Consider the following 23,720-nt stretch of genomic DNA (forward strand, 5'->3'; position numbering starts at 1 on the left):
CTCTTCTTCTCTCAACTGCTGCAAGCCTTCGACTTCTTCTCTTCTTCTCTCAAGGTAAGTTTCTCTTCTTCTCTTCTTCTCTTCTCTTCCTCTTCTAATTTTCTCTGCCTTACATGCTACTGTTCGGCAAGTGTGAGATTTTTCCAGTGGGTGAGGTTGCTAATATTGATGCTTTGTCTCATGTTCTCGGATGCAAGATGGGCTCTCTTCCCACTACTTACCTGGGTCTACCATTGGGCGCTTTGCAAAAGGATACTACGGTTTGGAATTCAGTCATTGAAAGGGTTGAAAAACGATTAGCAGGCTGGCAGAAACGGTATTTGTCAAAAGGCGGTAAGGAAGTGCTTATTAAAAACACTTTGTCGAGTATCCCTACCTATTACTTATCCCTGTTGCAAGCACCTGTGAGCATCACAGAAAAACTGGAGCGGCTTCAAAGGAATTTTCTTTGGGATGCGGCAGACGGAACTAGAAAGTTTCATCTAGTGAATTGGCAGACAGTCACTTCCCCAAAGAAGTGGGGTGGACTTGAAGTAAAAGATCTCAGGGTATTCAACAGAGCTTTGCTGGGGAAGTGGCTGTGGAGATTCGGGGTAGAAGAGCATGCTCTATGGAGGGAGGTCATAGCAGAAAAGTACGATTCCACGGGAGGGGGTTGGAGGACCAAGGCAATCACAACACCGTTCGGGTGTGGCATGTGGAGGAACATCATGAAGAACTAGGAAGCTTTCTATGGCAACATCACTTACAAGGTGGGAGATGGAAGGAGAATCAGCTTTTGGAATCACGGGTGGTGTGGAGAGGCTACTTTGAGGTTCTCTTTCCCCCACGTCTTCAGAGTTTCAAACCAGAAGGAATTGATGGTCCAACAAATTCGCAAGGAGCATGAAGGGGGATAGTATGAGACCTCTCTTTTAGAAAGAACATGCAAGATTGGGAGATTGTGGAGCTCCAAAATTTGTTGGCACTGCTATACGGGCAAGACATGCCCCATCCATCTTATGATTCTTGGAGATGGGGTTTGCGTGGCGATGGCTTGTTCACCGTAAAGTCCTTTTACCAGAGTATGTTGGTGAGAGAGGAGGTTACTTTCCCATACTCATCGATCTGGATTCCTAAGGCGCCCACGAAGGTGTGCTTCTTTGCATGACTAGCAGCGAGGGGAGTGATCTTGACATCTGAAAATCTGCGAAAGAGAGGAATTACACATGTTAGTTGGTGCTACATGTGTAAAAGCTCAGGGGAAGAAGTTAATCATCTTATGCTGCATTGCCATGTGTCCTGGGGTTTGTGGAGGGCAATTCTGAATCTTTTTAGTGTTCAATGGGTGATGCCAAACACTGTAAAGGAAATGCTATATAGCTGGGCCGGTTTCCGTAGAAGAAGCGAGCAAAAGGCGTTTAGCTCTCATGTGGTTAGTCTGGGGAGAGAGAAATAGGAAAGTTTTTGAGGGGATTAAGTTTCCGTTTTCACATCTTAGGAATAGTCTTTTATCTTTGATCGCTTTTTGGTGCACACATATAGCCCCTACTTGTGTAGAAGATTGGGCGTCATTTGTAGAGAATCATGTTCTGATGTAAATTCTCTACTTTTTTGTATACTTCTTGTATGCGGTAGTTTTTTCTCCCTTTTGATTAATACAATTTACCTTATCAAAAAAACCATGCTACTGTTCGACGACTACTCTCCTCTTTTCTCTTCTTTTCTATTTTTTTCAGATCTTCTTTTCTCTATTCTGCCCTGTTTTCTATTTTATGTTTCTGCTCTATTTGTTTTTAAAAAATTTATGCTGTTCACTGTTCGACTCCTCTCCTCTTCTCTCTTATTTTTTCTTCAGTTCTTCTTTTCTCTGTTCTGCCATGTTTTCTATTTTATGCTCCTGCTCTGTATTTTTTTTAATTTCCGCTGTTCACTATGCTTCTACTCTGTTTTCTGTTGTTCACTGTTCTGCCCTGTTTTAACAGTTCTGTTTTATTTTGGTTGTTGATTGTAGTAAATTCTATCTTATATTCAATGGCATCAAGCCAAAAAAAGATCCAGCTTGGGCGTATGGAGTTGCAATTGGAAGTAGCACAAAAGTGCAATATATCTTTTGTCAAAAATATATAACGGTGGATTACATTGTCACAAGAAACATCTAATTGGTGGTTTTAGAGATGTCAAAGTATGTCCTAAGTGTTCCGGATTCTGTTAAGGAAAAAATGAGAGAGTATGTTGCGAAAAAAAATGAGTTAAAAAATCCAATGAGCCATGGAGCATCTATGGTTAATCTTGTTGATGAAGATAGTCAAATGGATGAGAATGCCTTTGAAGCCAATGATATATCAATGGGGTCGCCTCCCTCAAAATCTCAAAGAAAGAATTCAACACGTGGAAGTGGATCATCCACTGGTAGCAATGTGAAAGGTCCTCTTAATCTTTATTTCTCGCAAAAACCAAATGAAAAGAGAAAGGTGACGTTGTTGATTTAGATTCTTGTAGGAAGAGTTTAAGGGAGCGCGTTGTAGAGTTGCTAGGCAGATGTATGATGCGAGGCTCCCTTTCAATTGTGTCAATTACACCGATAGTTTTGGTGAATTCATTGAGGCCGTAGGCCAATATGGCCCAGGAATGAAACCCCTCAACCTATCACGAAGTAAGAGTTCCTTGTTTAAAAAAGGAGGTGGAGAAGACAAACAAGATTGTCGAGGAGCATAAGGTGCAATGGCAAACTTATGGATGTTCCATTATGATGGATAAACGGACAACAAAAAATGGGAAAATGGTCATTAATGTTTTGGTGAATTCTCCAAGAGGTAGTGTGTTTCTTGAATCTTATGATGTTAGTGACTCTTCAACCGATTCCAATAAAATGTACAACTTGTTTGAGAAGACTATATTGAAAGTTGGAAAGGAAAATGTTGTACAAGTTGTTACCGATTACGCAAGTGAGAATAAAAAAGCAAGTGACATGTTGAAGGGAGTGTTCCTGAATTTTTTTTGGACTCCTTGTGCTGCACATTGTATCAACTTGATGTTTGGTGACATTTTCAAGTTAGCCCCATATTCTACAGGTGAACAAGTCTTTCTAGTTTTCTATTTTAACCTTCATGAAATTTGATTTCCTACAGTTTTTGCTAAGGCGGTCAAGATACATTCTTACATTAGTCAGAGGCCGTTGTTGTTGAACATGATGAGGAGTTACACAAACCAAAGAAATTTGGTGAAATCGGCTAAGACAAGATGCACAACAACTATCATGACTTTGCATAGTTTTTACTTGCAAAAGAAAAACTCGCGAACCTTGTTCATGTCAGCCGAATAGAGTGAGAGTATCTGTGCAAAGGAAGCTCTTGGGAAAGAAGTTGCGAGATATATTGTTGGTCCATATTTTTGGAATGACATTGTTCAAGCACTTAAAGTTGGTAATCCTTTGGTTACTGTACTTCGTTTGGTGGATGGGGAGAGAAAACCACCAATGGAGTACATTTATGAAGCCATGGATAGGGCCAAAGAAGCTATTGAGAAGGCATTTGATCATGATAAGAGGCTTTTTGAGAAACTTTTTGAAATCATTAATGCAAGGTGGACGGATCAACTTCATCAACCTTTGCATGTAGGAGGGCATGTTTTGATCCCCGGGTTCTTTTATACAAATAAAGAGAAGAAGACTTTAGATAAAGAAGTGGGGGGTGGGGGTGGAGGGGTATCATGCATGTATTGCGAGGTTGGTGCCAGATGAAGCGATACAAGACAAAATGGGAGAAGAGCTTGGTGAGTATATGCCAGCCGATGGAATACTTGGATTAGCTTCGGCCATTAGAGCCAGAACCAAATTGTCATAAGGTGAGCAAGTTGTTTCAATTGTTTTTACACTTTAGAGCTTTAATTGGGGAAGTGGCTGTGGAGATTCGGGATAGAAGAGCATGCTCTATGAAGGGAGGTCATAGTAGAAAAGTACGATTCCACGGGACGGGGTTGGAGGACCAAGGCAATCACAGCTCCTTTCGGGTGTGGCATGTGGAGGAGCATCATGAAGAATTGGGAAGCCTTCAATGGCAACATCACTTACAGGGTGGGAGATGGAAGGAGAATCAGCTTTTGGAATCACAGGTGGTGTGGAGAGGATACTCTGAGGGTCTCTTTCCCCCACGTCTTCAGAGTTTCAAATCAGAAGGAATTGATGGTCCAACAGATTCGCAAGGAGCATGAAGGGGGTAGTATGAGACCTCTCATTTAGAAGAAACATGCAAGATTGGGAGATTGCGGAGCTCCAAAATTTGTTGTCACTGCTATATGGGCAAGACAAGCCCCAGCCACCTTGTGATTCTTGGAGATGGAGGTTGCGTGGCGATGGTTTGTTCACCGTAAAGTCTTTTTACCAGAGTATGTTGGTGAGATAGGAGGTCACTTTTCCATATTGCTCGATCTGGATTCCTAAGGCGCCCACGAAGGTGTGCTTTTTTGCATGGTTAGCGGCGAGGGGAGTGATCTTGACTGCTGAAAATCTGCGAAAGCGAGGAATTACACTTGTTAGTTGGTGCTACATGTGTAAAAGCTCAGGGGAAGAAGTTGATCATCTTTTGTTGCATTGCCCTGTGTCCTCGGGTTTGTGGAGGGCAATCCTGAATCTTTTTGGTGTTCAATGGGTGATGCCGAGCACTGTAAAGGAAATGTTATATAGCTGGGCCGAATCCTGTAGAAGAAGAAAGTAAAAGGCGTGGAAGTTCGCCCCGCTAGCTCTCATGTGGATAGTTTGGGGGAGAGAAATAGGAGAGCTTTTGATGGGATTGAGTCTCTTTTTTCACATCTTAAGAATAGTCTTTTATCTTTGATCGCTTTTTGGTGCACTCATATAGCCCCTACTTGTTTAGAAGATTGGACGTCTTTTGTAGAGAATCATGTTTTGATGTAAATTCTCTACTTTTTGGTATACTTCTTATATACGGGAGTTTTTTTTTCCTCCCTTTTGATTAATACAATTTACCTTATCAAAAACAAAAAAACTTCTAAGTTATTAACTTCTAAAATAATACTTCTACCGATGAATGGTGGATGCAATTTGGTTATGAAGTTCCAAACTTGCAACAATTTGCTATTAGAGTTCAAAGTTTAACTTGTAGTTCATCCAGATGCAAGAGAAATTGGAGCGTTTATGAACATGTGAGAAGCTATATTACATTATTACTAAATTAAAGTGTATCTCAATTGTCCTAAGTCCTCCTCTTAATTACTTTCTACAACTTATGTGCAGATTCATACTAAGAAGAGGAATAGGCTTGAGCTAAAGAAATTTAATGATATTATTTACTTCTTAATTAAAGAATTGAAACATTCGCTTAATGTGTTATTTTTATTGAGTTCTTGGTCATTTATCTATGCTTATTTAATATTTTTTTATTTAAGTATTAAATTGCGCTTCACATGAAAAAAAGCGCGCGCTTCGCTTTTTTCTGCTTCTCGCTCTCCAAGGCACTAGCAATACCTTCTTGATCATTGCCAGTAATAATAATATTGTCAACATAAACTATCAAATAAATACAGAGATTTGAAGCAGAATGCTTATAAAACACAGAGTGATCAGCTTCACTATGAATTATGCCAAACTCCTGAATAATTGTAATGAACTTACCGTACCAGGCTTGATGAGATTGTTTTAGACCATAGAGTGACCGACGCAATTGACATACCAGGCTACTAGACTTTCATCTGAGCAACAAAACCTGGTGGTTGCTCTATATAAACTTCATCCTCAAGATCACCGTGAAGAAAAGCATTCTTAATGTCCAACTGATAAAGAAGCCAATGGCGAACAACAACCATGGATAGAAATAGACGGATTGATGGTATTTTAGCCACAGGAGAGAAAGTATCGCTGTAATCAAGCCCAAATATCAGAGTATACCCTTTGACAACAAGGCGGGCCTTAAGCCGATCAATTTTTCCATCCGGACCAACCTTGAATGCATCAACCCAGTGACAACCAACAATAGATTTACCAGAAGGAAGAGGAGCAAGCTCCCAAGTACCACTCGCATGTAAAGCAAACATCTCGTCAATCATAGCATGTCGCCATCCTGGATGAGACAGTGCTTCACCTGTAGACTTCGGGATAGAAACAAAGGACAAAGAAGATACAAAAACATAATAGGGTGATGACAAACGATGATAACTTAAACCGACATAATGTGGATTAGGATTAAGTGTGGACCGTATACCTTTCTGAAATGCAATCGGTGAACTAGAAGGAGACAAGTTCGCAGTATGAGCAGGGTCAGGTGTAGGACGTGAATCAGCTGGGCCTGATGCTAGGCGTGGACGCGACGATAAGTCAAAAGTGTTGTTCATATGGCTGGGGATCTAGGAGGAGCAACACTAGATTCCTCAATGGTTGGTATGGCTAAGACTTTTGTGGCTGAAGATGTAGAAGGAGCTGTCGTAAACTCCTCAAGATCGGTATAGGTAAGACCTCAGATATATCAAGGTGGTCAGAAAAGGTAATGTAAAGTCAAGACTCAAAAAATGTGACATCATCTGATACAAGGTACCTACAAAGAGTAGCAACGATATCCTTTTTGAACTCGAGAATAATCAATGAAGACACACTTGAGAGCATGAGGAGCTAACTTATCTTTTCCGGGGAGCTAAGTTATGAACAAAACATGTGCTCTCAAACACACGAGGGGAAGATAGTATAAGGGTGACTGAGGAAACAATATTGAGTGCAAAATCTGACTCTGGATGGAAGATGAAGGCATCAGATTAATGAAATAACAAGCTATCAGAACTGCATCGCCCCAAAAACGCAGCGGAACATAGGACTCAATGAGAAGTGTGCGAGCAGTCTCAGTGAGGTGCCTCTTCTTCTCTCTGCTATCCCATTCTGGTGAGGGGTATACGGACAAGATGTCTGATGAATAATTTTCCGAAAAGTCATAACTGCTGAAATTGAGAGGACAAGTATTCTAAGGCATTATCATTGCGAAAAATGCGAATAGAAACGCCAAATTGGTTTTTTATTTCAGCAAAAAAACTCTGGAATATAGTCAGAACTATCTTTCATTAGGAAAATCCAAGTGCATTTTGAGTAATCATCAACGAAACTAACAAAATAACGAAATCTTAAGGCCGAATTGACTCTACTAGGACCCCATATATAAGAATGAACTTAAAAAACCCGACTCTGCACGACTCTCAACATTACACAAAAAGGTGGCTTGGGTATGTTTCCTAAGTTGACGCGACTCACAATCTATTGTAGACAACAAGGCACCTATCTTCTGAATTTTGGATAAACTCGGATGTCCTAAACGTCTATGAGTTAGGTCTGGAGGATTTGTAACTGGACATGCTGTGGAAGTATTGAGTGAGTCAAGGTAGTGAATGCTTTGTGATTCATGCCCAGTGCCAATCTTCTTTCTTGTACTGCAGTCATGCATAGCAAAAGAGTCATCAATAAAATATATACCATAATGGAGGGCACGAGTCAACCGACTGATAGATGCAAGATTAAAATGACAGCCAGGGACATTAAGAACAAAATCTAAAGTGACAAAGGATAAGGGATTAGCTTGTCCAAGTCCTTTTGCTTTTGTTTGGACTCTGTTGGCTAAAGTAACATTGGGAAGAGACTGTGAATAAACAATATTTGACAATTGACCTATGACCAGAAATATGATTAGAGGCGCCTGAGTCCACGACCCACTGTCCAAGAGCGATAATGTTCTCACGGTTGCTCTGATACTATGTGAGAATGCACGGGAGAAAAATTTATTATTGATATTCTATTAAGCCTTTTACAATAGCCCTATTTATGGCCATACACAATACATATTCTACTCCTATTCCATGTGGACTAGGGTTATTTACATAACTCTCTAACACCAGCAAAACTCTGGTGTGACAATCAAGCTGCACTCCATATTGCGTCAAATCCGGTGTATCATGAAAAAACTAAGCATATTGAGGTTGACTGCCATTTTATTCGTGAGAAGATTCAGGAGAACGTGATACGTTATCCACTGGCTACGTGAAGACATGAGAGCAACCAACTGATTAATTCACAAAGGCGTTGCATGGAATTCGCGTTGATTACCTTCGTAACAAGCCGGGCATGATCAATATCTGTGCTCCAGCTTGAGGGGGAGTGTTACAGATTGAATGTAGACGGAATGAATATAGACATACTTTTATGTAATGTACATAGCTAGCAGAATTATAGGGATTCACAACAGATTTATAGGATCTCCTTTTTTTTATTCTTTCTATAGTTAGGGCTCTATGTACTTGTATATATACTTGTTACTTCTTGCAGTAATAAACAAGGAGATTGCTCCATTTTCTCTATATTTTACACAATCTGACAGATACTTGGACACAAAACAATTAGTATCTTTTGTATCTTCTCCTTTCTTTCTTTGCAATTCGTTCCATCCAAACATACACTTAGTGAATTCAAAAGAGGTAGTCATTCATTGCAACCACCTAGGTTTTCTTAAGTTATTCTCAAACTTAATCAGAATGGTTGAACTATCATCTGCTGTTGCTTTTTGTGTTTGATATCAAGCCAAGACCTTAAAGTCTTGGGCCCGAAGTGAATGTGAGTGCTAAAAGTACCTGGTTTATACTTTATACTTCTAAATTGATTATAACTTCGGAAAAGTTCAAGGTCTGTTGCCACCCTCCAATGGTTCCTTTATTGTTATTCAGTAAGCTTCTTTGCTGTAAGTACCCTGAAGATGGTTTTGGGCATATCATCATTTTGTCTCTTGCTTTGCAATCGAATCTTTGTCCTGTGAGTCTTGTTTTTTTGGTTCTAAATGTATCCCATGCGTGTGAATTACAGGAGATGCTGAAGGAACGTGGAGTAGCACCATTCTCAAAGTGGGAGAAGGAATTACCGAAGATAGTGTTTGATCCACGCTTTAAGGTTCGTTGAAACTAAAGACTTATGTGGGACTTAGTGGCCTTTTCTTCACCTCCTAAAAGACAGGTTTATCTCTATAAATCGTACATTTCCTACATTGCATGAGCTTATTTTTGTGAATTAACGTCTCTAGTTTGCTGCATCAGCCAACTGAATGTCCTTTTAGCAATATTTGTGCTTCCATCCTCAAGGAATGCAGTGCTTTCTTGGGTTGTATGTGGTAGCTGTAACGGGAATGAATAGCTTAGCTTAGGTACTAGGTGGTTCAGAATTTGGTTTTATTATCCATTTAACTATAAGGTCCTTACTATTCTAACAAAAGCTGCTAGTCATTCAAAGTAGGCAGAATTTCGGTGTGTACAAACCAAAATTTTAAAAGTGAGATTAAAAAGGAGTAGGATATGTGGAGCACAACCTATCTCCAAGAAAGCTACAAGTTACATGAAAAGTTGGCACATTCCCATTCTTTATGGTAGATGAGGCCTACTCACTACCCTTAAAAAAGGTAGCTATGGCCTATTGCTTTAAAAGGATTGGAGGAGGAGGATCCTGGAATTTTTTTAACATTGCATTCTTCCCGAGTAGAGTGTACTCATGTGAAGAAAGTGCATCTCAGTTGTTGCAAATACTATACTAATACATTATTGTCAAAATTTGTGGTTGTAGCCTTGTATGTGTCTCTCTTTCAAACTGATAAACACATCGAGGCTTTTGAATTTTCAAACTGATAATGAATGCATCTTCTTAGTTTCTTGGCGCAAAGTGAAAGATGTACTTAACAAAAAAAAAAAAAGGAAAAAAGAAGGAAAAAAGTGAAAGATGTACATAACATCGACTTTTTTCCTATGTTGCTTGGACTCTCCGAAAATGTCGATGGTATTTTCGAAGGATCCGACATGGGTGCGGCAGCTGTTTTAGAGAGTCCGCGCAACATAGCTTTTTTCTGCTCTAAATAATGAAATTACCTTCTGCTTCTTTAAAGAAGCTCTCAGACATGTATTGTTTGTCTTATTCGAGAAGTACATCTTTACCCTTATAACATGGAAGATGCAATCAGTTGTCAGTTTGCCATAGTCATTTTTCCAAAAGGTCTTTCTGGGATCAAACTAGATCATGCCGTGCACTTTCCCCTGGGCTGATGAGCTTTTTGGTTCTTAGATAAGGAGATTACGACCCATAACTTCAACCGACATGGGACACTAACACTCCCCAAACGTCCAGGGCTGGACATTTGTAGCATGGATAACAAAACATCAAGGCCCAAAATTGAATAAACCTGGGAATCTGGGATAGGGACGGCTTGGCTCTGATATGGTGATACTATGTTAATAAAATGGACCTTAAGCCTAACTCAACCTCAAAAGCTAGCTCATGAGGTGAGGGTTGCCTAATACCATTTGAGGTGACTACAACCCATATCCTGGACTAATGCGGGACACTAACCAAAATTATGTTGTTTTCATCGATTATCTGCAAGCTAATAACTTTCTGAGATCTTGTCTCTTGTTCTGAGAGTAACTATATGGTCTGTTCATGATGTATGTATTTCCTCTTCCAGGTTCAAAGCTGCCATATAATCATTCATGCACATATCATGTTACCAAGTGTTTTTTCCATCTCTTATTTGTGGTGCTCTCTTCATTGCTTTCCTAAATAGCGGGTCTCCTTGTCCAGGCTATTCCAAGTTACAGTGCTAGAAAAGCTCTGTTTGAGCATTATGTCAAGACACGTGCGGACGAAGAAAGGAAGGAGAAACGGGCAGCACAGAAAGCTGCAGTGGAGGGCTTCAAGCATTTACTGGAAGAAGCAAAGGAGGTTTATCTTGTTACTAAGCGCTCTTTAGTTCTTTCAGATGTAATCTCACAATATTTTTCCACTAGTTCTTCTGTCACAGTTGAATGTCTGTCTAATTTCTACTTGGCATGATTAAAACTTTATTTGTTTAAGGTAGTCAAGTGCCCAATTTCTACTTGGCATGGTTAAAACTTTATTAATTTATGGTTAAAAGGGGAATCTGGGATGGAGATAATAAATCATGAAAGCATCATAAACAGTTTGGTTTAATGTAATAAATGATATAGCTTTCTTTGGAAACGTAAATATTCACTTTAGGGTGAAGGGAGTAAATTGTTTCCAATTAAAGCTGAAATTTTTGTTGGAACATGATCTATAACTTTAGCGGCTTACATTACTTGCTGATTATTTTACTTATGTTCAGGATATCAACGAGGACACTGATTATCAATCATTCAAAAAGAAATGGGGTCATGATCGACGCTTTGAGTCCTTAGATCGAAAGGATAGAGAAGTGCTGCTGAATGAGAGGTATTAGTCAGCTGTTCCAATCTTGGTTTAGATTTACTAGTTCTGGTGTCACTTATTTCCTAATATGTTTTCTGATATTAGCCTTAACAAGTGATTTTTTTCCGAATTTGATGCACCATTTATAGTATTGCCCTTTCCCTAGTTTAGAAAAAGTTAACATCCCCATCCCCCCCCCCCCCTCTTTTTTTTCCTTCTTTTTGATTGTTAAAGATAATGCGTTGAAATATCCAGCAACAAGAATGTGCTGTGAAGCGCTTACAGGGAGAATGCAACTTACTTCCCCTTTTTTTTCAATCATTGGATACTTTATATTATTGTAATCTTTTTGTGATACCATTGCAACTTTTAATTTTGACATTTCAAAAAATCATTCCCTCTTTCCATAGTGGCCATCCTTGTTTTCACATATCTGGAGTCCAATAGTGGTTCTTTTTCCGATTTTGATATATGCAATTTTTTCCTGATTCCCTGCAAATCCAATCAGGCCAAATTTTTTGAGACAGCGAGTAATGAACCAATGGAATTTTTTGACCTTTGTGGATCACCTTTTACCATTAGGTTGCTTAGTAGCACTCTAAGTAACCTATATGACTTCTTTATGTTAAAGGCTTCAGCAGAATTATTCTATGTTTCTTCTTGGCTTTTACTAATCTTGGTAAGCTTCTGTGTATAATTTTCTCATTATTCCATATATTCTCTTAGAGTCTTCATTTTCCTTATTCCGTTTTCTACGGTTCTGTTTTTTACATTCTCATGGAGAACTCTCTAGCATCCATAATATATTAGTTAAAAGTAACATTTGACCTATATACACGGTATAATTTTTTGGCAAAAGCTGTTCAACTGACCACCTTGGCCATGATACCTTTGCCCCGGGGGGGGGGGGGTGTTGCACCATCTTCCCGACTGTTCCACTTTTTCTTTTTTGATGATCTAACGAGTTGGAGTGGTGCGTATACCAAAAGAGATTTCGATGTGAAGTGAACATGTTTTTTGTTTTGGCCCATGCAAGTCTGTGTTGTGACTATGCTCAACCAGTTGAAGACTGATCGCCTTACTTAATCTTTTGATCTTATTTGCTCACTGGCCTTAATTTGTTCTTCACCTTTTGTTTCTAGGATGATTCGATTTCCATTTCTTTTCCTACTGATCTGGTTGTTTAGGCAAGAATCTACTTAATGTGTAGGGTGCTTCAGCTTAGGAAGGCAGCTCAAGAAAAAGCTTATGCTGTACGTGCTGCTGCTATATCACAGTTCAAGTCCATGCTTCGGGAACGAGAAGATATTACCTTAAATACACGGTGGTCAAAGGTTGGTTTATATGTTGAGATATGATGCCAAAAAAATATCAATGTAACTAGTTGCCTTTTAGATCTTTTTACTTGCTTGCAAATTGAATGCTTAGTCTGGATTGGCATCTCTATTTAAGATTAAACTTGTAGTATTTATTGTTCAAGTCTAAATAGACTAATATATGAGGCCTACAGCTTTTTAATTTCTCAGTTCTGTTACACTTGATCTTCAATTTAATCTGCTTAACAGACCTCCCTTCATGTTTACTAATACAGTTGGTCATTTCACAAAACTCATGTCATGTTGAACTATGATTGGTTCAAAGTCTACGACGTCATCAAATTTATCACTAATTCCTAAACTTTCTGGAAAAAGAAGTCCGTTATTTCAAATTAAATGTCATGGTTTTATGTTGGGCAATGCCGAAATAATATCTGTCTTTCCTAAACCAGAATGTCTCACCATTTGTTTTATACAATAATCACAAATTTAAGGGTCACACTTCTCACTCCCCCAGTTAATTTCCCTTATTTGGATGTAGCAATTTAATATACCATCCTAGATCAATATTTTTATCTTAGAGGTGAACAGAGGTCAAGCAGGCATCAACCTGAAAGAAAGGGAGTAATGAAATATTAGAAATTAAAAAATCTTGCTATAAGAAAATACACTGGGTTTGTTGTTGTTGCTATATGGAACGAAAATAAAATTCAAATGTCGACATTGCTCCCATTTGAATTAGATGATGAATATCATGTCTGCGAATCAACAAGATAGAAAGATGATTTGTATTTTGGACATTGTTTTATTTTCTCATTCAGCCGCATAATGTCTCTCCTTGAAACCAATGGAAGTTGTCATGCTTACTGCTAAACTTTCCAAAATTCATTTGGTGATATCGTTCTTGAAGTTTCCCATTTCTTAAAATGCTCATTTTGGAGGACATAAATATTTTCCCTTGTGGTTTACTTTAAGCTTTCCTTTTCCCCCTTTACTTGGATAAATGCAATTAACTATATTTTCTCCCTCCCTAAGTTGCAACTTTCTGCTTATTTTAGGTAAAGGATAGCTTAAGAGATGATCCCCGTTATAAGTCTGTTAAGCATGAGGACAGAGAGGCTTTATTCAATGATTATCTATCGGAACTCAAGTCTGCTGAACAGGAAGTTGCACGAATTGCAAAAGCAAAACATGATGAAGAGGTGAGAATACTCTTATTTCCATCTTTGGGGCCTTACTTTTCTTTGTTTTAAGATTTCTTGTTACTTGCCTTTTTTGTTTGTATGAATATTGATTAGATACTCCAAAGGTATCATAATGATATCTTTTTTTTTTTTTTTTGGGGGGGGGGGGAGGGGGTTGGCAGTTAGATACCTCTTAACTTTCTTTCTAATATAGGGCTTTTATGTTTAAAAAAAGGGGGCAGCCCAGTGCACAAAGCATCTCGCATTCACGCAGTTTCCAGGAAAGGCCGTACCCTAGTGGGTATAATGTAGACATCTTACCCTACTGTGGTCTAGAAAACTAGATGGACTGATGTCAATCTGAGATTTATTTTCTGTGCATATGTTATTTTTTTTCTTTTTTTTTTTTTTGATGAGGAATTTTCTGTGCATATGCATTGCAGTAGGTTTTTCCTTTTTTATTTGTGAATAAATTTGAATGTTCTTGGTACAAGCTTGACAAGTGAACCTTAGACCTGAATGGTTTTGTCTATTTAGTTTCTTTTTTGATGAAGTTTAGTCTAGTTAGTTTTTATTGTGACAACTCCACCTTTTTCAGTTTTGCAAAGCATAGCTGGTCTCAAGTCCGGTTGAAAAGGAAGGGTTGTAGTAGGTTGACTCTCATTGTTAAATTTCAAATAAGAGGATATAGATGAACCCAACTAGAAGCTTTATTTTCCAGTCCCTTTCCAAATTGGGATTTGCCTCTTCCAAAGCTTGCCAACTTAGAAGCTTTGCCAGTCCTCTTAACCCGCTCTTATCAATCCGCCCTCCATCACACATCACAAATTTTGTTTTATCTTTCACACTTTCCGTGTTCACTTTCAAGTCAATTTGGAAGTACCAGCATAGAACTATCTCCCTTCTTCCCTTGACTTCATCAGCCAATCAATATGCCACTAAATCATTAAGCTGCGGCATAAAGCTGTCAGCCCCTTCAACTTTTTGAATTTTGTTAGCTCCCTGGTCTTAGCTTAGTCACTCATGTACTGGAGCTTACCCTCTTTTGTAACTCTTTTGCTATTTGGCATCCTCCTGATGCACGCTCATCAATGGTATCATTTTACTTCATCAAAAAAAATCTGTCAGCCCCTTCAAAGTAATTCGATAGCCAAATCATTATGCAATGATCTCAGGATAAAAAATAAAAGCTTTCTTGTAGCTGAAATTAAGGTGAGATTTATGTTTTTACCATTGAATCCACATGCACCGAGTTCCTCAAGAAACTTCGCACATCCAATATGAACATATCTAGATAAAATAGATCTTGAACCTAACTCAACTCCAAAAGTTAGGTCATGAGAGGATTACCCAAAACCACATAAAGAGACAACAGCCCATACCGACTCTAACTTCCCTGCACGCCCGGACCAGACATCTAGAACATGGATAACATAACGGGGGAGCCTAACATATGGCAAAGTCAAACCGAGAGTAGGGACTTTTGGCTCTAATACCATGTAAAGAAAATAGACCTTGAACTTAATCCATATTAGCTCAAAAGGTCGAGGATTGTGCAGGACAATATAAGACAATAGCCCATACTCTAAAGCAATGCGGGACTCTAACAAACTCTAACAAGGCCTACTCGGTCATTGTTAACCATTTATAGAGTCCCACTTCTCACCTCCTCGTGTACTTATATCTCTAACCGATTACTTTTATAAAGTGTATGGAGCTATAGAATACTAACTTATCCCCTTAACTTCAAATCTCGTCAGTAAAGTGATCATTATAAAGGAAAGTAGTTCAAACAAAAAATACACATTAATCAGCATAAATCACCCATTTTAGTAGCTTAATCATGTCTATTTGTCTTTATTCACTGATTGCCTCTTCCCTCTGCTGATCCGAGCCACTGTCTTTGTGCCTCCAACTAAGGTTTCCTGCTGATTCTCCCTATTAAATAATCCTGGTAGAAAACTAAAAACACTGTGCTTTGTGATTTTAATGCATTTACTTATTTCATCTGTATGTCTGTATTTGGTCTGAAGTTTTGGCAAATTTAGAATGTAGAACGCCAGGTTCTGTTTGATTCTACATTTTGGTGTGATTGTTCAGTTGAAGGCGTTAATGGTGTTCTGCTTGACGCTTTTAGGAGAAATTGAAGGAAAGAGAACGAGCTTTGCGAAAACGTAAAGAAAGAGAAGAGCAAGAAGTGGAGAGGGTGCGGTCGAAAGCTCGTAGAAAGGAAGCTGTTGAATCCTATCAAGCTTTGCTGGTTGAAATAATTAAAGATCCTCAGGTATTATCTTGTAGAGACCCCAAAAATATTACAAGGACATATCTTAGAACATATGTCATGGATCATATTCCATTACTTGATTAGACAGTTTTAGATAGTTCCAGAAGATCCGCCTCATCTTTATTCAGAAACAATAAAATTTGAAAGAACTTTGTTTGGTGGAAAGAGTACTATCCATCTTTACAGGAGGTGCTTGGCTTCTCGGAAGAGCTTATTTTGTGTAATTACCTGTTCTGTGCAGCACGTGGTTATAATTGGTCTTTAAACTTGCAGTAAATAGGATTTCCCCCTTGGTGCTCATCAGATGATATTTTATTTAACTTTAAAAATTCTTGTCTTTTGGCTTTACCTCTACTGATGAAGTATGGAAGGATTGTGTTTATTATGTGGTAGAATTGTTGAAAAGGTTATTCCTTTTTATTTTCTGGATGGTACTTGTTTTCAGTTTATCTTCAAATTGTTGAGATATCTTTCTCTTGCTCCTAAGGCATCTTGGACAGAGTCAAAACCTAAATTAGAGAAAGATCCCCAAGGACGTGCAGCTAATCCTCATTTGGATCAGTCTGACTTGGAAAAGCTCTTTCGAGAACATGTGAAGATATTGTATGAGGTAAGATGACTACTGATGGTCTTTTTAAAGTTATGTAATCCTTGTTATCTGTTTTTTACCCTTAATGATATGCTTTTTTAGCCACAAAAGTCTCCTGGCATGTTTAAGACCACAAGTTCCATAAGCCAAGTCTTCTTTCTAAAATTCCGTATCCAGTCAAACTACGCACATAGCAACAGGGGAGTATAAGTTAAGTGTTAACTTAAGTATATTGAAAGTGAATGTAATATAGTTTGTGATAATTGATGCTCCTAGTGGTTTTTATACAATAGCAGATAAGAAATTGTCAGTATTTTTTTGAAGAACTACATCTAAGCAACAATCTTTTAGAAAAACTTTATTTGCTGGCTGCCAAAGCCCTGTACTGACATTCTTTCTTCACTTGTTTTTCCTTTCCAAATCTTGTTTGATTTTGACTGCAATGAGGATGCCTTATTGGTGTTCAAGTACCTAAGATCTACCAAAGAGAAAAATGTCATATGGGCCCCTCATAGTTACTAGCAGTTTGCATCATTTAAATGAGTTGTACCTTTGTTTGTCCTTCTCACGCAGTTTATGTACTTCCTTATTTATCAAGTACATGGTTTTCCTTTTTTATTCTCATACTATGTATTTTGATTTTCAGCGGAGCGCACAGGAGTTTAAAGCTTTACTAGCCGAGGTTATAACTGTTGAAGCTTGTTCACGAGAAACAGAAGATGGTAAAACAGTTGCAAACTCTTGGTCAACAGCCAAACTTCTTCTCAAAGCCGATCCCAGGTACTCAAAAATGCCTAGAAAAGATAGGGAATCCTTATGGCGCCGATATGTTGAAGATATTCAACGGAGGCAAAAGTCAGCACTCGATGAAGGAGATAAAGCAAGAAGTAAAGGATCTTCTGGTTCAAGAAGGAGATAAAGCAAGAGACAGAAGCTGTAGTAATCCTCAAGTATTTCGCATGATCAAAGGAAGCTGAGAAAAGACAGTTTTCTCAGGACACTTGTTTTTTAAGAGGGTATGAAGCAGAGTACTCTCTGCCAGTTCGTGGGCAGTTCATGTATCATTTTGAAGCCAGTGTCCAGAACTTATTTTTGTCAAATCTGATAATTCCTTGCTCTCTCATACCTAGGTGATTATGTAGTAGATTTGATTTCTTCTAATTTTATGTATTCTAGCATTTCAGTTCGCAGCCATTTTTCTTGTACGCTATACGGCCTGACAAGAAATAGATTTCATGATTAGTTTTGCTGCTTGTGTCGAGAAATAGTTCAATTCCTTGGAATCGAGTTTCAGTTTGAAGTGTGTGATTTTGTATTTTTAATTGAAGCTGCGGTAGAAACTAGGTTCTTTACATCCAGTTTCATAAACCATTTCATACTTTAACAAAGAACAAGGAAAAGAGATCTTTTATTTGAATTGGTTTTCTTTTTCATTGAACTTTCGTCTCGCAATAACTGGAACTACCAACTGCAAGCAGCAGTCCCTTCAGTGTCTCTCAAAGTTATATCCCAATTTTACCTGATAGTTGCGTTTTTCTCTCATAATGGATCTCATCTAAATGGATATATCAACTGAGTCAAGTAGAAAAATTAGTTGTTTATATGGTGGACAGTCGGAGAGAGCAAAATGCTAGGTGTTTTGAAGATAACAGAAACTTTATCCAGAAGACCAAGATGAACTGTTTGCTTTTGTTTCATTTTTGGTGTAAACAGAATGCCGAAACAGTGTTAGAACTCAGACTTCCTTTAAGAATAGGAAGGGATATTCTGCAGGTACTTTGTAAATATTTTTGACAGCACCTCCTTGTTCCATATTTTTCAAGTCAAGAACTACTCATAGCATCAACTCAATGTACAATATGAATAGAGCCAACATACATATGATGCAGCGAGTAGGCTAAGAATAGTAAATGCGAGTCTCGTTGAAACAAAGATTACATTGCACTACTGATTGTCCTGATAGTAGACTGTATTACAAAATTTTGAAGTCGAGAACTCTTCGTGCCATTAATTCTATCTAGAACATGGCCTAGGGCCAGTGCATATAAGCCGCAACAGCTAAGATGACAATAGTAGACGCATGCCTGACTTGTTGGAACAAATTCATCAGATTGCAGCTACTACTCATCTGGTTTATCTGGATTTTCTTTCTCAGGATCTTCCTCTTCCTCTTTCTTTTCTTCTTCTTCCTCATCCTCTTCCGGAGGATCAGCTGGCAGAGGAGGTGGCAAGGGAGTTTTCATGGGACTGAATTGGGGAAAGATATCCGGTCTTCGTCCGGGCTTGGGCCTTTCCCATTCCTGTCAATAAACATGTTTCATCAAAATGCTTTGGATGGTACTATTCTAGAAAGCACAACGCAGTATCAGCTCAAACTCCTCTGGTAGCATATTGCAAAAAGGTTGTTAATGAGGACCATCAAAATTTCCACAAAGACATGTCTAAGGGCTTTTTTAGAAACTACTAGAAATAACAAATGAAAGACCAAAGTCGTATTAAATCTTTGTCTCTGTTAACTAACTAAGAACCCACCTGGTGTGAACACATTTGGTGGTTGTATAAAGGCAGCTAACCGACCCAAATGGAAATATGACTCCATGAGAATATAAATACCAAAGAATCCAGAAGCTTTCTTTAAAACAAAAGAAGGAAAAAAAAGGGTCCGGAAGCTTTCTCCATCATACAGGATTTATGGCTGGAAGATCATGTCTCTTCCTTTCTGTTTATACTTTTTATGGAAGCATTGGGCAGGATGATAGACAATTTTGTGGCCCTAAGGTTAAAGTCGCTATTGTGTGGAGCAAATATGGACCAGTCACTAACTATTTCACAAGCTCTTTTATCAATGACACAATGAAAGGCTTTGCCGCTAAGAAAGATTAATTGACTATTCGATATATGAAGCAAATCAGGTCTGCATATTAATTGGACAAAGAGTGACTTATACAAAAGAAATTACATATACATGGACAAAGTGTTCTCTCTATAGTACCAGATTCATGAAATATAAAGGTTAGCTACTTGGAAGAGACAATACCTCTTAATAAGAGGATGAGCACTCTCCTAAAATAATGGCCATGGAGGTTTAGAAAGAATGAAAAAGGCTATGGAGAGATGTCGCTAGACCCACTTATCGTGCAAAACAAAGGAGAGATAGAGAGAGATGTCACTGCAAACAAGTAAGGGCTCCACAAAGGCCAGTGGTTGACAAATCGAGCGAGCGATCATGTTGAGTAGCCTATGAAGCAGATTGCAATATGTAAATCTACTAACCTCCCCCTCCCTCCACCTAAGTCCGACGGCCTCCCCTATCCCTCCTTCCAATCATTTATCTTATCATGAAAGAAAAAGAAACCCCTCCTTCAAATCATGTTCTCCATTGGAGTAGTGCGTCCAATGGAGGAGCAAAAGAGAATCAGCTGACTAGCAGAGTTACTGAGGGAAAGGAGTGCTACAGATGTGGACTTGGGAGAGCTGCCAAAATTATTCTGCTTCTCTTTTTTTTTCTCCTTAGTCTCTTGGTAGCACTTTTTTCCCCCTTACTCTCTTGATAGCCACTTTGAGGACTAAAAGAGAAATCTGAAGGAGCTATAATAGATCGGAGGCTAAATAAAGACAATGAGGGCCCCTCTTTTTTTTTGGGTGGGGGTGGGTAGGGGTATCTTTTCCTCAGACCAAGACTACTTCACTCACTGGATATCATTTCACACACTGGAACTGGAAATGGGTAAGGAGAGGGGGATTGAACTACATATATCTGATACCTGACTTTCTCGGCATGAGAAGTTAACCATATAGGTCGACAACCTTTATTCTAATTTGTTTCGACCAGGCCTAATAGAAGAACAGCTCTCTTGAAAACTGAGTGACTGACTAGTCAAACAAAGGGATTAACTATCTTTTATGAGGGCAGGGGGAGTATAGGTTGGCATGAAAGGATAACTTGGTAGTTTGAGAGTATTTGCCAATTTATTCATCTAACGAGTAATAATCATTTGAGCTGAAATTACCAATTATTATAGTAACTCATTCTCTTTTAGTCTTCCAATTAAATGTTGTACTTTTTTCACATCCCAAACTGTAAATTTCAAATAATTACTACTTAGACATTTGCAAAATTTAATTCATCCAAACCAAACAATTGTTCACACTTAAAAACCAAAAACTATGACTAGATTAAACTATACTTTTTACCTCCTAATCATAGGTTTTAACCTTTATCACGACCAAATTGCAACTTCAAGAAATTGCTATTTTCTAATAGGATTTGACACTTTGATTGCATTATCACAATCAATGTTTTAAAAGACGTTTTCGGGGCGAGCCCCGAGGCGATGGTGTGGGGCGAACTCCATTCTCCTTCATAGGAGCAAGTTCAAAATTCAAATTGCAGGTTAATCATCCTTTTTGTTCCTCCATGTAGAAAACTTTATTCTTTTAGACTCACGTTACTTGTGCTTGTAAGTAGCGTATAATAGATTGTTTTGACTAGTTTTTTGTGGGAATGGAGCGCGCGCGCGCGCGTGCAAACACACATATACATATATATACATATATATTTCACATATTTATAGTTTTCTTCAATTTTTATGCAATTTTACCTGTTTATAAATATTTACCGTCATTATATTATTTTATAAAATATTAAAAATTTAATACCTATGGGGCTTACGCCCCGTGCCTCGGGGCTTAAGCCTCGCTGATTGTGAAAGATTGTGTGTTAAATGACCAAAGGCGTGGGCGTAAGGCGAGGCGTTTTACATCACAACAATCTGTCTTATTTTCAAGAATACATCTATAACTACATCTATAATAACAATCTTTCACACTAAAATGACCAAAAACTATAACTAGATTAAACAAAGAGTTAAGTCATATACACTGGCAATGTAAGGAAGCTTACAACACATAATCTGTCTTATTTTCAAGAATACATATCCTACATATTAAGGAGGCTTACCTGTAGATATCAGTTTTGCACTGACACTGTATATAACTTGAACTTTTTATCTTCTACATATAATAGGTTTTAAACTTATCCCAAACTAAACTGCAATTCCGAATAGCTGATATTATCTAAAAAATAACACTTTCTATTTTCAGATAGAATAGCACAGCTGAATTGAAGTTAAATAACCAGAAAAAGGAGTTTTTGAAGTGCTTACGATAGGGAAATCGAGAGGAGAACGGCGAGTCATCTTCTCTTCTTCCGGTGCCATACGTACGATTTGTGAACTCCGGCGAGAGGACGATAGCGATGTCCGTCTCACAAACGGCATAAAAGCGACGGCTAGTGGCGTTGGGCCGGTGAGCCGGCCACTGGATGATGCAAACGACGATGTCGACGACGGTGAACCGGAGCGGTTCAACATCGCCGCCGTATGTGGCGGCGGAGAAGATAACGACGGCATAACAACGGAGGATAACGCCATTGGAGTTGCGATACAGACCCTTCCTCTCTTCTTCAGCGTATTGGGCTTTGTGAGGCCGAGAATTCTTTAACACTAGGCCCATCGAAGTTTATATAGGTACCACTTCATGGGGAAAGTGCACAAATAGCCTATTTCCGGTTAAAAAGTATTTACAAGTTTAGCCACTTTGTGGTAAGCAAATTAATAATTGGACAAAAATATAATCTTACTAAACGAGAATGAACTTCAAACCCATCTGAAGTTTGCGGACATAGCATACAGAAAAAGAAGCAAAGATATGTTAAATTTACAAGGAAAAAAAAAAGAATCTGAAAAGGAGAAAAAACTAATCCAAAGCATATCTCATATGCAAATTGATTTCAACAATTAAGCCTCCACACTTGTGAACTGCAATTTATATTTCATGCTACTCATTCCATTATTAAATGTTTAAAATATTTGACCAATTTTACTTTTCAATAATTTTACAACTATCTACAATTCTAGTTCATTAAATAATACAAAGTTTATACTTTGATGCAATATTTCTTTTATTACCATTTCAACCACTAATTTTACAGTTTGCCTATCGTTATTGATATAATATATAAAATGCTCTTGAGGAAACAAAAAATATACAGAATGGCCGAAAGAAAGTGTAGAATTTATCTGATGCAAAGAGTGCAGTTGAAATGATGTGCAAAAGGTGGCTACTTCCTAGAAGGTAGACGGCTTGCAAAAATATTTGGAAGGTTTTAATGATAAATGTTCTTTATTTCTAAACTATAGATCTCGAGTTTAAGTTGGAAATATAGTCGTCTTCTCCGGGAACCCTTCCATAATATTTTTTTTACGATGCGGATTCAAATTAATCGGATGAATAAGTTTCGGACACCAAATGTAAAAAAGCTAAACATTGTGCTAGCTAAGCTATAATCTATGTAACTAGCTTGCCTGCTATAGTAAATAGAGACATGCAGAATTTTATGGAATTAAGTCCATATAAAATTTGGATTATTTTCCATTTGTTTATTCCATGAGGAGCAAAATTTCACAAATTGCATCATAAATGATGCCATGTGATTAAGGGTGTTTATCGGGCAGATCAGACGGATAATTATGCTTAACAATTTGGCTTATTGGTTATCGGATTATAAATGTAGTAATCTGCTAGCCATCCAATAAGACAACGGACGGATTGGTATCGGATTAACGATTATATGACGGTTTATCGGCTAAACTAACAAGCACAAAACACACACTTAAATTGTGCTCGCTAGTCAAAGATAGTATAGTATAATATTGTGTCCACAAGAATTGGATTTAAACAATATTATCGTAGTTTGTAGCTCGATTGCTATTCAGGAGGATCAACAGTTGAGATTTATACAATTAAGAATTAAAATTAACTAAGAATCTAAGCTATTGACTAATGATAATCGCAACAAAGGTAAGCAAGGAAGTTATCAATGGGAGAAAATATTGGTTGATAGGATAAGTACAAGATAATTATTCGGAATCTAACTCTAGATAATTCACTTCTAATGTTCAAGTGAGTCTCTCAAATTCACTTAATTATCAATACAATTGTTAGTAGAAACTACTCTCTCGATTAAGTCTCAACCTCACAATATGAACCAATTTAAGCTCGGTGAAGATATGCAAGAATTCGTAATGGATTGGTCTTTAGGAGAACCTCTTTCGATTATCCTCCTAACTAGGTTTAATCA

The 23,720-nt window shown here is 38.0% G+C and overlaps 2 protein-coding genes across 7 annotated transcripts in view; one reads left to right on the forward strand and one right to left on the reverse strand.

Annotated features, from left to right (window-relative positions):
• The window catches only part of LOC107826384 (pre-mRNA-processing protein 40C), a 33,831-nt gene extending 15,949 nt beyond the window's left edge, over positions 1-17,882 (forward strand). For 3 of the 6 annotated variants that reach the window (XM_075226906.1, XM_075226905.1, XM_075226908.1), the window contains exons 10-17: positions 8,825-8,908; positions 10,580-10,720; positions 11,124-11,230; positions 12,417-12,540; positions 13,581-13,724; positions 15,844-15,990; positions 16,478-16,600; positions 17,226-17,882. In XM_075226906.1, the coding sequence (XP_075083007.1) occupies positions 8,825-8,908; positions 10,580-10,720; positions 11,124-11,230; positions 12,417-12,540; positions 13,581-13,724; positions 15,844-15,990; positions 16,478-16,600; positions 17,226-17,498 (1,143 nt within the window). In that variant the 3' untranslated portion in view covers positions 17,499-17,882. Of the gene's footprint in view, positions 1-8,824; positions 8,909-10,579; positions 10,760-11,123; positions 11,231-12,416; positions 12,541-13,580; positions 13,725-15,843; positions 15,991-16,477; positions 16,601-17,225 lie in introns of all 6 variants that reach the window. The other 3 variants (XM_075226904.1, XM_075226903.1, XM_075226907.1) reach the window with 1 other exon arrangement.
• Positions 17,883-18,498: 616 nt separating this feature from the next.
• On the reverse strand, positions 18,499-22,086 carry LOC107831504 (uncharacterized). The gene is made up of 2 exons (XM_016659272.2): positions 21,745-22,086; positions 18,499-18,879 (listed from the first exon to the last, which is right to left on the reverse strand). The coding sequence occupies exons 1-2, from the start codon at positions 22,009-22,011 to the stop codon at positions 18,700-18,702; spliced, it is 447 nt and encodes a 148-aa protein (XP_016514758.1). The 5' UTR covers positions 22,012-22,086; the 3' UTR covers positions 18,499-18,699.
• Positions 22,087-23,720: the final 1,634 nt, after the last annotated feature.

Source organism: Nicotiana tabacum, chromosome 12 (assembly GCF_000715075.1).
Source record: "Nicotiana tabacum cultivar K326 chromosome 12, ASM71507v2, whole genome shotgun sequence".
Classification (NCBI taxonomy): domain Eukaryota; kingdom Viridiplantae; phylum Streptophyta; class Magnoliopsida; order Solanales; family Solanaceae; genus Nicotiana; species Nicotiana tabacum.